Source organism: Chiloscyllium punctatum, chromosome 4 (assembly GCF_047496795.1).
Source record: "Chiloscyllium punctatum isolate Juve2018m chromosome 4, sChiPun1.3, whole genome shotgun sequence".
Lineage (NCBI taxonomy): Eukaryota > Metazoa > Chordata > Chondrichthyes > Orectolobiformes > Hemiscylliidae > Chiloscyllium > Chiloscyllium punctatum.
The window spans coordinates 16,744,063-16,761,242 of NC_092742.1; the positions used below are offsets into that span (position 1 = coordinate 16,744,063).

Here is a 17,180-nt window from a genome sequence, read left to right on the forward strand (position 1 = left end):
AAGATCCGCCCCAGATATTCTTTGCACGTTTAGCAAGGATCTGTCATCAATTTACTCTCAGGTGTGTTGAATTCTCTGTTGGGTCCTGAACAAAACTGATCTGCTGTTGTCTCCATGGCCCATGATATACAAAGGAAAATGTTGTGCTGTGGCAGTTCTTCAGGATGTACTGAGCATGTTACAATTCTGTAAATGCTCATGTGACATTCTTTGTGTGTGCAAATAAATGTGAACAGATCAATTCCTGAAAGCAATTCAGAAGCACTAACTGTTCGAACAGTTTACCTGAAGCCTCCTGCATCATAACTTTAAGATATTGATCAGTTGTAAATATGCAAGTGTTTAATGCTCCAAAATTACCTGTAGTCATTACTGTCACTGCATATCAATCCCTGAAAGTGGATCAACACCCAGTTATCTACCTTGCTATAAAAGGTACAACCCGATATTTAGAACTGACACTTTGAGTTATATATTTTAATATAATAAGTATCTGCCACCATCACCACCTTTTAAACAGCTTCTACAAGACTTCAATCTTAACTTTTAGTTTCAATGAAAATGAGCTGTATTCTATTGATGTTTCAATTTAGCACCGACGATTAAGGGGGAAAAGAGCTTAAAGGGAAGTTATATGAAATAGGAGTCATTCATTCATTGAATTCAGTCATTCATTGAGATGCAGCAAGTTTCATCCAGAAACTACTATGGCATTGTTCTGTCATTTCAAATGTAATCAATTGTCTGCAATGAAGATTACCAAGAAACCACACAAATTTAGCTACCAAGCTTACTGTTCCCAATCTTTACCAACTCTACAATTTTTCAAATGATGAATTTTCTTTTCTGGGTATCTGTTACACTTTAGGAAAAAAGTAACTTTCTTTAGCCATCACTGTTTTCTCTCAAGTTTGCTCAGATATTTGAAACACACAAAGATAAGCGCAGGGTACACACATCGACATTTTGAGACTGGTGCACATATCTGCATTATTCACAACAAATAATCAATGTTTTGAAATGCAGTGTCAAAGGGCTAGTTAGTATTAGCAATCTTCCTACTCGTATTAGTTAGCCATTTTCTTTCTGGAAGTCTCTGTTTTGCAAGGCGTTTTCTGATTCCATACAATTCCCATTCCTTTGGAGAACATATTTCAACTCTCAGTTCTCTCTCCCAGTGGCTTTGATGAAAACCTGCAACCCACCAGGTGACGCAGACAGATGCAAATCTGAGTCGCACCATTCCAGGGTGAAATGAGTTAGCACGCTTACCTTTTGAGCCATGAGAAACCTGCCTGGTTAGCTTTCATTGATTACTTGAGGTTTAAATTGTTTTAAGTAAGTAAAATTTGGCACAATTGCATTGTAGATTATGACATGAATTCTCAACTGTGAGCACTGTAGCAAATAGACAAGGATTATGAAGGCTATAAGAAAGTGGGATAAATACACAATCAATTACAGCTGAAAAAAGATCAGTTTTTTTGAAAAAAAGACATGCCAACCACACAAATGTCGGATAGAATCTCTATTCCCTGAGATGCATAAACCACGAAAACACAAATGCAGTAGAACTTGACTAAGTATGCAAATATTTCCAAACGATACCAAGAATATACACAAAGAATCCTAATGGTAGTCGATGACACAATGTTCATATCCCATCTTGCCAGGCGAGAGCTCTATTGTGAAATGATGCAGTTCAGTTAGAATTAAAACAAGGAAGGTACATTCACACACTATAAGTGTTAAGACATCATTATGATTTGCAAATGCATTTTCCAATAAATTGAAAAATATACAATATCCTGATTCCATACTGACAATTACATAACTGTGAAAAACAAAGCTTAAAATCAATTGGCTTAAACATGATTAGGAACATGGTTTAGATTTTGAGCCATTTATATTCACATGAACATACTATTCTAATCATTTGTGAAGCAAGATGGATTTTTTTTTTAAAAAGTGAATTCTTGAAGAGATTTAGAAAGGAGAATGAACACAAATCCTTCTGCTTCTCTGAGAATCAATTCTATTTACAAACTAATGGGTGGATTTGAAAATAATTTTAACCATTCAGCTGACTGAATCAGGACTGCAAGTTATGTTTCCTTGCCAATCTTTTCCTGCCTCTCCAGGTTCTGCAGATGCTAAACCCCCTCGAAGACTAGAGCTTAAGTAGTCATTGTTCACCTTTGAGCCTTGAACAACACCAGAGAATTGAATGGACATCACCTCAAGCTCAATGACAGGGCAAAGGTGCACACTGCTATTTAGCAATTGATGGTGGGGTTCCCATTACTTGCCACCAGTCCAAGATGTTTGAGGTAAAGTGTAAGAGGCATCCTGACTACCACTCCAGACTGTAATGGTCTGCAATGTGATGGAACCAGTGAGAGACATCAATCCATCAGAAGTCAGTGACACCAGGTTATAATCCAACAGGTTTATTTGAAATCACAAGTTCTGGTTTAAAAGTTGTGCTTTGGTTTAAAATAAACCTGTTTGAGTATAACCTGGTGTCATGTAACTTCTGACCTTGTCCAATCCAATACTGGCACCTCCACACCATGGCAAGCCATTGAACCGTTAGTCTGAGCACCCAGTTGATAGGAGAGTGAATAATTCATTGCCAAAGAAATGAAAACATCCTATTTCATTCACATTGTAACAGGTCACAGGGTAATGAGTTGGCAAAGAGATTTGTTCTCACCTTCAGTGCAGTACCGCCCCATATAGCTCGTGTTAGTACAGTCACAGGTAATCTCCCCTTCTATCCACGAGCACACTCCACCGTTTTCACAAGGATTCTCAGTGCAAATACCTTCCTTGTCTAGTCTCACTAAGTGACTCCCAAGCAGCACTGGCGCAGAGTCTCCATACTTCAGGTCTTCGATAAATCCTTTGAAGGGGGGCGCACGTTGCACCAGGACGGAAGTCAAGGTGGTCTCTCGAATGTCCTGGGGGACCCCACCCACGAATAGGTCGCTGGCCACCTTCATGTACTGCCGCTGGGGCTTGACCTCCGCTGACCGTGTGTCCCCGTCCAGGACCAGCACGGTCCTGAGGAAGTTGCGGCTGACCATCAGAAAGTGCCACTTGCCATCGTCCACCCTCCTGTCCATCTCCACCGAGGCTTCGTAGCAATCGATGCTGTACTTGAGCTGGACCCGGCCGCCCGCAATGGCCAGCTGCAGGAAGTCGCAGAAGCCGCCGTCGTCCAGGTACAGCAGAAGGGCTTCGGGCAGATCGGTCTTAAACTGGAAACTCAGGTCACTTCGACTGCCAGCCTCCCAACGCGAGAAGCGACTCCACAAACCGGGGCTCCCCGTGAACTCCAGCCCCAGGCAGATCCCAGCCAAGGGGCCCAGGAGCAGCACCAAGCAGAAAGAATCCATGGTTAACATTGTGTTAACAGAAGCACAGATATAAACGCACACACACAGCCAGGGGAGGGATAAAGCAAACAGACTAAACAAAATAGATTACTCCACCCCTGTTAACTCTGATTTCTCTCCACAGATGCTGACAGACCTGTTGAGCTTTTTCCAGCAATTTCTGCTTTCGTTTCTGATTTGTGGTTCTTTCTTTAAGAAAGAAACAATTCCCCGCTCACAGCAAGATGCAGTTTAAATCCACACTGGTCAAAGTCTGAGAGGTCATCAGCTGAGTTAGATCAAAGCAATCCCCGGAATACTGGCAGATCCCCAGTTTTAGAAGATTGTCCACATCCCAAAGGCACAGGCAGTGGACAATGAGAAAAATGCACAGCGAAGCTTTCAGTTCTGTGTGTGTGTGTGCGCGCGCGCGCAAACAAATCTGACCAACAGTTTGTCCAGATAGTCAAAGATGTAAACTCCACTGAGTCGTTCAACAGAAAACCACCATCCACAAGGCAAAAACTGCACCGGTATTCCTCTCTGCGGACGGGAATATGCAGGTCGATCCTGACTGTCACTTGTCGGATGCTATTAGCGTAACCCACAGGCGCCACATGATGCTTTTGTATCTGCTCCAGCCACAGAGAAGCCAAATCACCCCCGACAACCTGCAAATGAAATTAGAACATAATTAAAAACATGCATTTAATTTTACAAAAAAACCCAGAAATTGCTGGAAAGGATCAGCAGGTTGTGATGCTGTCAGACCTCCTGAGCTTTTCCAGCAATTTCTGTATTTATTTCTGATTTCCATCATTCACAGTTCTGTTTTTATTATGCATTTTTAATGCATTTGTTTTTGTTTCTGATTTCCGTCATCTGCAGCTCCTTAACTCTGCATTTTCGTTTAAATCACCGATCAAATAATTTAGAAACGCCTTCCTAAATAAACAACAGTTTTAAACTGGATTTTTCAATCGACCTGTTCAGTCACATCTCAGAGAGGTGGGAGTCAAACTGGAGCTTCCTAGGCCTGAGGGTGGGACACTGCCACTTGGCTACAAGAGCAATGCCACTGAAGCTTAGCAGCTTCATCAAGCAGTGATTTTTGTAACTGAACAAAATCTGTCAAAACCCTCTGTGAACATCTCAAATTATAATTCACTCACACTACTGCTGATACGATAGATTCATTCATTCAGCACCCAGCTGGTCAGTCATCTGGGAGGGAAATATCTTTCCTTCCTTAAAATATTAAGAGAAATCTCAGGCTCAAGTCTCTGAATTAGCTGAGAAAATAAAAATTTGCTCAAAAGCTTTCTAGAACGATTTATGACAGCCTAATCCTACAATAACTCACCTCCTGACTCCCCAAACGCCTGTCCACCATCTGCAAGGCACAAACCAGGAGTGCGATGGAATACTCCCCACTTGCCTGGATGGTTGCAACTCCAACAACACTCAAGAAGCTGGACACCATCCAAGACATGGTGGCTTAGTGATTAGCATTGCTGTCTCACACCCAGATTTGATCCCACGTTTGGGTGACTGTTTGTGTGGGTTTCCTCTGGGTGCTCCAGTTTTCTCCCGGTGTGCAGGTTAAGTGGATTGGTCATGGAAAATGCAGGGTCCCAGGGATAGGGGTGGGGGTATGGTCTGGGTGGGATGCTCTTTGGAGGGTCAGTGTGGACATGATTCTATGATCTAGGACAAGGCAGATCTCTTGACCAGCAGAAAGTGAGGACTGCAGATCAGTGTCAACAGTGTGGTGCTGGAAAAGCACAGCAGGTCAGGCAGCATCCAAGGAGCAGGAGAGTCGACGTTTTGAGCATAAGCTCTTTGTCAGGAATGAGGCTTCTGGATCGGGGCTGAGAGATAAATGGTGGTGATGGGGGTGGGGCTGGGGGGAGATAGCTTGGAAAGCAATAGGTGGATGAAGGTGAGGGAGACGGTGATAGGTCAGAGGGGGCAGTGATGGATGGGTCTGGAGGGCAGTGCTGAGTTGGAGGCTTGGGACTGGGATAATATGCGGGGGGGGAGGGGGGAGAAAATGAGGAAGCTGTTAAAATCCACATTTATCCCATGTGGTTGCAGGGTTCCAAGGCAGAATATGAGGCGTTCTTTCTCCAGGCGTCAGGTGGTAATGGTTTGGTGGTGGAGAAGGCCCAGGAGCTGCATACCCTTGAAGGAGTGGGAGGGGGGGAGTTGAAGTGTTCAGCCACAGGGCAGTGGGGTTGGTGGGTGCAGATGTCCCAGAGATATTCTCTGAAATGATCCACAAGAAGGCGTCCTGTCTTCCCGATACAGAGGAGACCACACCGGGTGCAACGGATGCAGTAGATGACATTGGGAGAGGTACAGGCAAATTTATGGCAGATGTGGAAGGATCTCTTGGGGCCCTGGATGGAGGTGAGGGGAGTGGTGTGGATGCAGGTTTTGCACTTCCTGCGGTGGCAGGGTAAGGTGCCCGGAGTGGGGTGTGGGCTGGTGAGGGGTGTGAATCTGACAAGGGAGTTGCGGAGGGATTACTTTCTTCGGAATGTTGATGGGGGTGGGGATAGAAATATATCTCTGCGGTGATGGGGTCTGTTTGGAGGTGGCAAAAGTGGCAGAGGATGATGCGTTGTATGCGGAGGTTGGTGGGGTGGAAGGCGAGGACCGGGGGGGGGGGGTTCTGTCCTTGTTGCGTTGGGAAGGGTGATGTTCAAAGGCGGTGGTGCATGAAGTGGAGGAGATGCGCTGGAGGGCCTTGTCAACCATGTGGCAAGGGATCGATGTTTCAGGCATCAACCCATCATCAGGAATGAGGCTTATGGGTCGGGGCTGAGAAATAAATGGGAGGGGGTGGGGTTGGGGGGAGGTAGCTGGGAAAGTAATAGTTGATGAAGGTGAGGGAGAAGGGCTGGTGGGGGTGTGGACCTGACAAGGGAGTCTCCTGTTCCTCGGATGCTGCCTGACTTGCTGCGCTTTTCCAGCACCACCGATCTCTTGACCAATAATGCTCTGTAGCAGCATGTAACTTCCACAACATACACTATAGAAATTCATTAAGGCTCATTAGACAGCACCTGCCAAACCCACTCCCATCTTGAAGGGCAAGTGCAGCAGATATGTGGGAACACCACCACCTACAGAGTCCCCTCCAAGCCACCATTAGGAAGGCATTGTCGTTCCTTCACTGTCACAGGGTCAAAATCCTGGCAATCCCTCCCTAAGGGCATTATGGGTCTGCCTGCAGAAAATAGACTGCTGCAATTCACCACCACCTTCTCAAGGGCAACTAATAATAGGCAATAAATAATGGCCCAGGCAGCAACACCCACATCCCATGAGTGATCAGTCCAGCAGTGAAAACGTGAGCTAAAACTAAATGAAAAATAATTAGATTTCTGGGGTGTGTGATTGCTATCATAAGTATGTCCCAAATTTCAATGCTCCAGCTGTTCCACAAACAGATACTCTCCAAAAACCAAAGTGAATGTACTGTGGTCAGGAGCCAGTCAGCATCTTTGGAGGGAGAAGCATGTATATGTCTTTATAACCAACTGTGTGCGTTAACCAATTACTGCATCTTCATCAAATAAGTTTTATTTCCACAGCAAACTAATAATTCCTTTAAAACCTGATGTAGTAAAATATTTAATTGGCCACTTCAGTATCTGGAACAACCTTTCATTTTATGTTGAGCCCTGTGATGTAGCAGGACTAGAGCAGCACTGCAGTCCTCCGTGAAGTATCGACTTTTGGTTCTTTCGAAAACTATCTTAAATCTGTGCCCACTGTTTGCCTATTTCTTACAAATAGAAACTTGTTTCTTCCCATAGACACCTTAAGGCACTTCACTCCACTCGAACACCTCAATTAAATCTTTCTTCAACCTTTCCTGCTTTAAAAAGAACAATCCCAGCTGTTCTAACCTCCCCACATAACTGAACAGCCTCGTCTTTGGGACCTTGCCAGTGAATCACCTTTGAATCCACTCCAACATAGGCAAAGACAAAATATCCCAAAACACTTCCCAGCAATATAATCAAACAAAGATCAACAATGATGTAAAGAAAGAATTATGATTTTTGATTTGATTTATTATTGTCACATGTACCTAGCTACAGTGAAAAGTTTTGTTTTGCATACAGTACAGACTAATCATACCATACAAAGTGCATTAGGGTGATAGAACAGAGCAAGGAATACAATGTTACAGCTGCAGAGGTGAACAATGAGTGAGATCAACATTTACATTTAAATGTTGAAAGGGCTATTCAAAGTCTAGTAACAGCGGGGAAGAAGCTGTTCTTGAATCTCTTGCCATGTGTGTTTAAGCTTTTGTATCTTCTGCTGGCGAGTCTTGAAAGTGGAAGAGAACTGAATTTCCACTCATAGCAGTTGCTGGCATTTTTAGCTTCTCCCTAAGTGCATGTAAGAAGGTGGTGGTAAGCCAAGTTCAATCACTGCAGTCCTTAAAGTTTCACAAACAATCCAGGCTGGTGGTGGGTGGACGGGCTGGGGAACGTGTGTGTGTGTGTGTGTGTGTGTGTGTGTTGTTCTTGACCCAGCGGTACACTGGTTGGCAAGGTTAGATCTCACGGAATACAGGGAGAGCTACACGTTTGGATACAGAACTGGCTTAAAGGTAGAAGACAGAGGGTGGTGGTGGAGGTTTGCTTTTCAGATTGGAAGCCTGTGACCTGTGGTATGCCACAAGGATCGCTGCTGGGTCCACTAATTTTCATCATTTCTATAAATGATTTGGATGTGAACATAGGAGGTATAGTTAGTAAATTTGCAGATGACACCAAAATTGGAAGTGTGGTGGACAGTGAAGGAGGTTACCTCAGAGTCCTACGGGATCTTGATCAGATGGGCCAATGGGCTGAGAAGTGGCAGATGGAGTTTAATTCAGCTAAATGTGAGGTGCTGCATTTTGGAAAGGCAAACAGAGCAGGACTTATACACTTAATGGTAAGGTCCTGGGGAGTGTTGCTGAACAGACACCTTGAAGTGTAGGTTCATTTCTGGAATATTGTGTGCAATTCTGGTCTCCTTCTTATCAGAAGGATGTTGTGAAACTTGAAAGGGTTCAGAAAAGACTGACAAGGATGTTGCCAGGGTTGGAGGATTTGAGCTATAGAGAGAGGCTGAATAGGCTGGGGCTGTTTTCCCTGGAGCGTCAGAGGTTGAGGGATAAGATCATGAGGGGCATAGATGAGATAAATAAACAAGGTATTTTCCCTGGAGTGGGGGAGTCCAGAACTAGATGGCATAGGTTCAGGGTCAGGAGAAAAGATATAAAAGGGACCTAAAGGGCAACTTTTTCACGCAGAGGGTGGTGAATGTATGGAATGAACTGCCAGAGGAATTGCTAGAGGTTGGTACAATTACAGCATTTTAAAGAAACATCTGAACGGGCATCTGAATAGGAAGGGTTTAGAGGGATATAGATCGAGTGTTTGGTGTTGGAAAAGCACAGCAGGTCCAGCAGCATCAGAAGAGCAAGAAAATCGATGTTTCGGGCAAAACCTCTTCATCAGGAAACGTCATCCCTCCTGCTCCTCAGATGCTGCCTGACCTGCTGTGCGTTTCCAGCATCACACTGTCAACTGTAATCTCCAGCATTTGCAGTCATCACTTTCTCCTTAGAGGATATGGGCCAAGTCCTGGCAAATGGGACTAGATTAAGTTAAAAATCACACAACACCAGGTTATAGTCCAACAGGTTTAATTGGAAGCACACTAGCTTTCGGAGCGACGTTCCTTCATCAGGTGATGAAGGAGCGTCGCTCCGAAAGCTAGTGTGCTTCCAATTAAACCTGTTGGACTATAACCTGGTGTTGTGTGATTTTTAACTTTGTACACCCCAGTCCAACACCGGCATCTCCAAATCGGGACTAGATTAGGTTCGGATATGTGGTCGGCATGAACAAGTTGGACCGAAGGGTCTGTTTCCCTGCTGTACATCTCTATGACTCTATGATAAGAGAGAAAATATATTTCAAAGTCACTTGGAGAACTTGCAGGAAATGCTCCCATTTACTGTTTTCTGTGTGGAAAATATCACGGAATCCGAAGATGCTGTCAAAGAAGCCATGGAGTAGGACTGACTCTGGAACTGTTAGATCACTTTTCACAATCACATAACAGTCTGGTGGGAGAATAGCGTAATCCCATTTTAAAAACCCAATGTTAGAAAGCTTAATTACAGAACTTTCTGACTTGAACTCAAGGGCAAAATTTCTAACTGTGCAGATCATATTAAACTCAAATATAGTCACCAGTGAGGACCACAGTAACAGATTTCAAAAGGACTGAGAATCAGAAAATATGATAACATTCAGCAGGTCAGACTGCACCTATGGAGAGACAAAATGGAGTCAATCTTTCAGGTCAATGGTCTTTCCTTCAGAACTCCTGGAAAAAACCATTATCAATCTGAAAAACTTAACTGTGTCTTTTCTCTCTCCAGAGATGTTGCTTGGCCTAATGAATATTTCCAGACTTCCTGTTGTTATTTCAGATTTCCAACATCTGGAGTATTTCGCTGTTGAACATAAGATAGACTTGCAAAGAAATGGCAGGTGATAGTTGACGTGGAAGTGTGATGTGATCCCTTTAAACAGGAATAATAAAGAGGAGAAACAGAAAATAAATGATCCCATTTTCAAGTGACATGGGAGCATTAAGACCTAGTGCTAAAAAGTTCACAAGTCTTTGGGTAACAGGACTTTTTAGGGAAGAAACAAAGAAGGTCGAACTTTATGGAATTCCATCAGCACAGAGGTGAAGTGTGATGCCAAGACTTTGAAAAGGTTATCAAGATCTTGAACATTAAGGTAGAGAGGAAATTCTAAAGAATGAAACAACAGAAGAATAATTTCAGTTTCATGTTGTGTAAGAGAAACTGTGGTTTCACTCCTCAGAGCAGAGAAAGTTAGTACTGATGTTTGAAATGCTGAAGTTCTGATTGGGTGAATACAAGAAGCTGTTTCCACTGACAGAAATGTCAGTATGCTAAGATTCAGATTTAAGGTCATTGACAAAAATAAAGAAAGAGAGTGCCGATAAGAACAATACTTTCATCATGAACTTACAAACTTAAAACAGGCGGCCTTGAAGGATAGTGGAAGTGGGCTCAATAATAGCTCACAAAAAGGAACTGGATAAATATGTGAAGAGAGGAGAAAACAGTTCCAGTGTTTTGGGGAAAGAGCAGAGCAAAAGGATTAATTGAACAGCGCTTTGAATGAGTACAGGATTGAGGGGCTCCTTCTGTGCTGCATCATTCAATGTTGTCACTTTTATTTCCAAATATGTGGAGGCCAATATTTCCCCAAGTAGAGTTATACAGTCATACAGCATGGAAACAGACCCTCTAGTCCAACCCGTCCATGCCAACCATGTCCACAAACTAAACTCAAACCACCTGCCTGTGCTTGGCCCATATGCCTCCAACGAGAAAGTGAGAACTGCAGATGCTGGAGATCAGAGCTGAAAATGTATTGCTGGAAAAGCGCAGCAGGTCAGGCAGCATCCAAGGAACAGGAGAATCGACGTTTCGGGCATGACCCCTCTTCAGGAATGAGGAGGGTGTACCAAGCGGGCTAAGATAAAAGGTAGGGAGGAGGGACTTGGGGGAGGGGCGTTGGGAATATGATAGGTGGAAGGAGGTTAAGGTGAGGGTGATAGGCTGGAGGGGGGTGTGGATGGAGAGGTCGGGAGGAAGATTGCAGGTCAAGAAGGTGGTGCTGAGTCTGAGGGTTGGAACTGAGAAAAGGTGGGGGGAGGGGAAATAAGAAAGCTGGAGAAGTCTGCATTCACCCCTGTGGTTAGAGGGTTCCTAGGAGGAAGATGAGGTGTTCTTCCTCCAGGCATCATGTTGCCATCGTCTGGCGATGGAGGAGGCCAAGGACCTGCGTGTCCTTGGCGGAATGGGAGGGGGAGTTAAAGTGTTCAGCCACGTGGCGGTTGGGTTGGTTGGTTGGTGCGGGTGTCCCAGATGTGTTCTCTGAAATGTTCCGCAAGTAGGCAGCCTGTCTCCCCAAATTTACCTGTATCAGACTCCTCCCTCCCCTTCCTAGACCTCTCCATTTCTATCTCGGACGAGTGACTCAACACAGACGTTTACTATAAACCGAACGACTCCTACAGCTACCTAGATTACACCTCCTCCCACCCTGCCCCCTGTAAAAACGCCATCCCATATTCCCAATTCCTTCGCCTTCACCGCATCTGCTCCCAGGAGGACCAATTCCAATACCGAACAACCCAGATGGCCTCCTTCTTCAAAGACCTCAGACGTGGTTGATGATGCTCTCCACCACATCTCCTCCACTTCCCGCTCCTCTGCCCTTGAACCCCACCCCTCCAATAGCCACCAGGACAGAACCCCACTGGTCCTCACCTACCACCCCACCAACCTCCAGATACATCATATCATCCTTCGTCATTTCCGCCACCTCCAAACAGACCCCACCACCAAGGATATATTTCCCTCCCCTCCCCTATCAGCGTTCCGGAAAGACCACTCCCTCCGCGACTCCCTCGTCAGATCCACACCCCCCACCAACCCAACCTCCACTCCCGGCACCTTTCCCTGCAACCGCAAGAAATGCAAAACTTGCGCCCACACCTACCCCCTCACTTCCCTCCAAGGCCCCAAGGGAACCTTCCATATCCGTCACAAATTCACCTGCACCTCCACACACATCATTTACTGCATCCGCTGCACCCGATGTGGCCTCCTATACATTGGGGAGACAGGCCGCCTACTTGCGGAATGTTTCAGAGAACACCTCTGGGACACCCGCACCCACCAACCAACCCAACCGCCCCGTGGCTGAACACTTTAACTCCCCCTCCCACTCTGCCAAGGACATGCAGGTCCTTGGCCTCCTCCATCACCAGACCATGGCAACACAACGCCTGGAGGAAGAGCGCCTCATCTTCCGCCTAGGAACCCTCCAACCACAAGGGATGGATGTAGATTTCTCCAGCTTCCTCATTTCCCCTCCCCCCACCTTGTCTCAGACCCAACCCCCGGATTCAGCACCACCCTCTTGACCTGCAATCTTCTTCCCAACCTCTTCGCTCCCAACCCCTCTCCGGCCTATCACCCTCACCTTAACCTCCTTCCACCGATCATACTCCCAACGCCCCTCCCCCAAGTCCCTCCTCCCTACCTTTTATCTTAGCCTGCTTGGCACACCCTCCTCATTCCTGAAGAAGGGCTAATGCCCGAAATGTCGATTCTCCTGTTCCTTTGATGCTGCTTGGCCTGCTGCACTTTTCCAGCAACACATTTTTAAACCCCATATCCCTCCAAACCTTTCCTATTCATGCCTTTTAAATGTTGCAATTGTACCTGCATCCACCACTTCCTCTGGCAGTTCATTGCATACAGGCACCATTCTCTGTGTAAAAATGTTTCATGCCCTCATGACCCCCTCATGTACTTTTGAAATCTTTCTCCTCTCACCTTAAAATTATGTCCATGAGTTCTGAACTTCCCCATCCTAGGGAAAAGACCCTTGTCATTCATCTTATCTATACCCCTCATGATTTTATAAAAAGATTCACACAATTGCTACCCTTCTCAAAAGAAAATAAAAAGCTTAAATTATTTCTAATAAAGAGTGGAATCCAAAATTCCTTAACCTGACTTATCCTATTGACCTACTAAGAACACAAAACCATTAAAAATAGGAACAGGAAGCTTCAACACTGCTCCACACTTCAATAGGATCATGGATGATCCGACATTCCTCACGTTCTCTTTAACCTGAGACCCCGACTGATCAAGAGTCTATTATCTCAATCTTAAATGTCCACAAGGTCTCTGGCCCCACAGGTCTCCGAGACAAGGAAGTTCAAAGACTCAGAATCCTCAGAAGAAATTCCTCCTCATCTTAGTCTTAAATTGGTGCCCCTTAATTCTGAGACCATGTCCTCTCACCATTCATGCAGCACTGTGCACATATAACAGTTGATGTTCTAATGCTTTATTTTTCTGATTTCCAGCACTTGTTTTTCGACTTTCATCTCGTTCACACCTCTCCACCTCATCCCATTTTACTGTAAATTCTGTGTTGCAATAACCTTGCATTCCAAGATGAACAATCAGGGAAGTAATCGACAGACTTCATTATTTATGACTATACAAGACAATCACACTCGGAAGCCCCTCGAGAACATTAAGTATATAATCTATGTTCAGTCAGCTCCAGACAGAGACTGACCAATCAATACTTCCTTGCTTCAAAAATAGAGGGTTGGGAAAAGCATGAATTCCAGTTTAAACATTACTTTGAAACTTCAATTCAAATATAAAAGTAACATCTAATTTAAAAGTTACCAGTAGCTTTATTACATATTCAAGATTTCCTAGTTTCATTCATCATTTCCTTCAGAAATTACTTGCATCTTTTTCTAAGGGAAGGCACAGTCATTAATTATTAAAATTGTCCATTTATTGCTAGCCACATGAAGGGTTATTGGATGCATTTCAGATTTGAGAGAAGCAATAAAAAAATCATTTGGAAGTGCAGGGAGTGTATAGCTCAGAACCTGGCCAATTAGTTCAACAGGTTTACGCTCCACAGAAGACTCCTCCAGCTACAACTACAGCTAACTCAATCAAGAAAAGTTGCCATGAATTCTTTTTCATCTCATGTTTACTAGCTTCCCCCGAAATACAAACAGTGCATCCGTTCACTGTCATATAGGACCCAATAAATTGGGTTTAAATACAAATATTACAAAATAATACGACAAGAGATTTTGTTCTCTGGATGACAGCATCACTGGCGATGTCAGTATTTGTTGCCCATCCTCAATTGCTCAAAGTGCAGTTAAGAGTCAGCCATTTTGCTGCGGGTCTGGAATCAAATGTAGGCCAGACCAGGTAAGGATGGCAGTTTCTTTCCCAAAAGGGCATTAGTGAACAAGGTGGAATTTTCCCCCCTGATAACTGGCAATGATTCTGTGGTCATCATTAGACTCTTCATCACAGATATTTTTCTAAAATTGCATACAAATTCCACCATCAACCTTGACAGGATTCAAACCCGGATCCTCAGGAATCTTACTGGGTCTTTGGATTAACTGTCCAGTGATAAGACCATTGCGCCATTTACTGCTTTGGAAACCATCACCACTTCCACGAATCATATGACCAATCTTGCATTTTATTTAGTTAAAGTAGTCCACTTAATTTTAACAGCAATATTTCTCTTCAGCTATGGAGAAAATCCAAACAACATTACAAAGTGTCAAATAAAGCTTTAAAAAAAAACAGCATTTTCTCCACAGAATAAAGCTGGGGAACTCCCTAATTTGTGTGGCTCAGCTGCTCACATTAAATCACAGGGTTGATCTTTGAGTGAAAAACTATCTATATTTAACAACAAAAAAAATCCCTCCAGAATTCACAAATAAAACCTCAATGATCCTAAATATGTCAGGAACAAAGATTTGGGATATATTTATTTGCTTGGCACGTTAATGCATTTTTTCCTTCTCAAACTCGTAACAGCTATTGCACTAACAGCCGAACAACTTGGAACACGTGGTTAATACAGACGGGCAAGGGACTCACAGGTTCACAAACGGGAACCCATCCTAAAGTTAAAATACTGGTGGGGCAGGAGGAGGACAAACACATGGTAGGATTGACCAAACCTGCTGTCCCGTGTGTATGGAATCAAATACGATGCTGATTTTACATTCCATATTCAGCCCACTGACTACAATAACTCAGGCAGGGTGTAAAACCACCATTTGACCAAGCTCCCCATCAGTTTTCAGATAGACTACATCATTCAGATTGCAGTGTGAAGAGAGCAGAAAATCCTTCCAACCTCCTGAAACAGAAACCACACATTCTGATGGGTTCATCCGATTTATAGCAATCTGAATGGAATTTCATTTGAACATGGAAGCAAAACAAAAAGCATTAACAACACTGAGAAACTGTATACGTGTTTTATGAGTGGGCAAGGTTTCAGCGTATGGAGTCACAAGTGTGGTCACACACATAGAAGAAATTGTGGAACTGTGGGGAAGGATTCAAATATCTATCCGCACTGGAAAAGCATCAGCACAGTCACAGTGGGGAGAAGCCATGGAAATGTACAGACTATGGGAAGCAATTCATTTACCCATCTGAACTGGAGATTCATTGGCACAGTGACAAGGCGAGAAACTGTTCACCTGCTCCCAAAATAGGAAGGCATTAGCTCACTTAAATAGTCTGCTGCTTCAGAGAGAGAGACAGACAGACAGACAGACAGACAGACAGACAGATGAGAGAGAGAGAGAGAGAAAGAAAGAAACACACACACAGAGAGCAACAGACACACACAGAGTGAGAGAGAGGTATCGGAATAGGAAAGATTGAGAGGGATATCGGCCAAATGCAGGCAAATGTAACTAGTTTAGTTTGAATAACCTGGTCCGCGTGAACAAGTTGGACAAAAAGGTCTGTTTCTGTGCTGTATGACTCTATGACTCTGGTTAGCATCCTTCCAACATGATCCAAATTAGATCATCTTCAATGACTCAGGACATAGATTTAAGAGTAAGGTAAGGGCCAGGAGATTTAGAAGGAATATTTTTCACCTAGAAGGTGGTGGAACTCACTGCCTGGAAGGGGACAGTACCTTCATAACATTGAAGAAGTATTTACATGTCACTTGCGATGCCAAGCCATACAAGCTTTTTTCATTTACCCGTGGGGACATGGGCATCGTTGGCTGGCCAGCATTTATTGCCTGTTCCTAGATACCCTTGAGAAAGTGGTGGTGAGCTGCCTTCTTAAACCATAGTCCATGCCCTTAGGGAGGGAAATTCCAGGATTTTAACCTAATGACAATGAAGGAATGGTGATATATTTCCAAGTCAGATGGTCAATGACTTGGAGGGGAACTTGCAGGTGGTGGTCTTCCAATGGTTCATCCACTGCTCTTGTCCTTCCAGATGCAAGTGGTCATTGTTTTGGAAGGTGTGTCTAAGAATCTTTGTTGAATTTCTACAGTGTATCTTGTAGATACTGCTGCTCATGCGAAGAGGGTTACCTCAGATTACAACAGGATCTTGACCAGATAGGGCCAATGAGCTGAGAAGTGGCAGATGGAGTTTAATTCAGATAAATGTGAGGTGCTGCATTTTAGGAACTCAAATCTTAGCAGGACTTATACACTTAATAGTAAGGTCCTAGGGAGTGTTACTGAACAAAGAGATCTTGGAGTACAGGTTCATAGCTCCTTGAAAGTGGAGTCGCAGGTAGATAGGATAGTGAAGAAGGCATTTGGTATGCTTTCCTTTATTGGTCAGAGTACTGAGTACAGGAGTTTGGAGGCCATGTTGCGGCTGTACAGGACAATGGTTAGGCCACTGTTGGAATATTGCATGCAATTCTGGTCTCCTTCCTATCGGAAAGATGTTGTGAAACTTGAAAAGGTTCAGAAAAGATTTACAAGGATATTGCCAGGGTTGGAGGATTTGAGCTATAGGGAGAGGTTGAACAGGCTGGGGCTGTTTTCCCTGGAGCATCGGGGGCTGAGGGGTGACTTTATAGAGGTTTACAAAATTATGAGGGGAATGGATAGGATAAATAGACAAAGTCTTTTCCCTGGGGTCGGGGAGTCCAGAACTAGAGCGCATAGGTTTAGGGTGAGAGGGGAAAGATTTAAAAGAGACCTAAGGGGTAACTTTTTCACGCAGAGGGTGGTATGTGTATGGAATGAGCTGCCAGAGGAAACGGTGGAGGCTGGCACAATTGCAACAATTAAGAGGCATTTGGAT

At 44.2% G+C, this 17,180-nt stretch overlaps 1 protein-coding gene across 31 annotated transcripts in view; it reads right to left on the reverse strand.

Moving 5' to 3' along the window:
- The window catches only part of nrxn3a (neurexin 3a), a 2,037,428-nt gene that overhangs the window by 1,986,513 nt on the left and 33,735 nt on the right, over positions 1–17,180 (reverse strand). For all 31 annotated transcript variants that reach the window (XR_011960408.1, XR_011960407.1, XR_011960406.1 and 28 more), the window contains exon 2: positions 2,717–4,051. Coding sequence is in view for 27 of the 31 variants with exons in the window: in XM_072568150.1 (XP_072424251.1) it covers positions 2,717–3,410 (694 nt within the window). In the remaining 4 variants the exon portion in view is untranslated. The remainder of the gene's footprint in view (positions 1–2,716; positions 4,052–17,180) is intronic.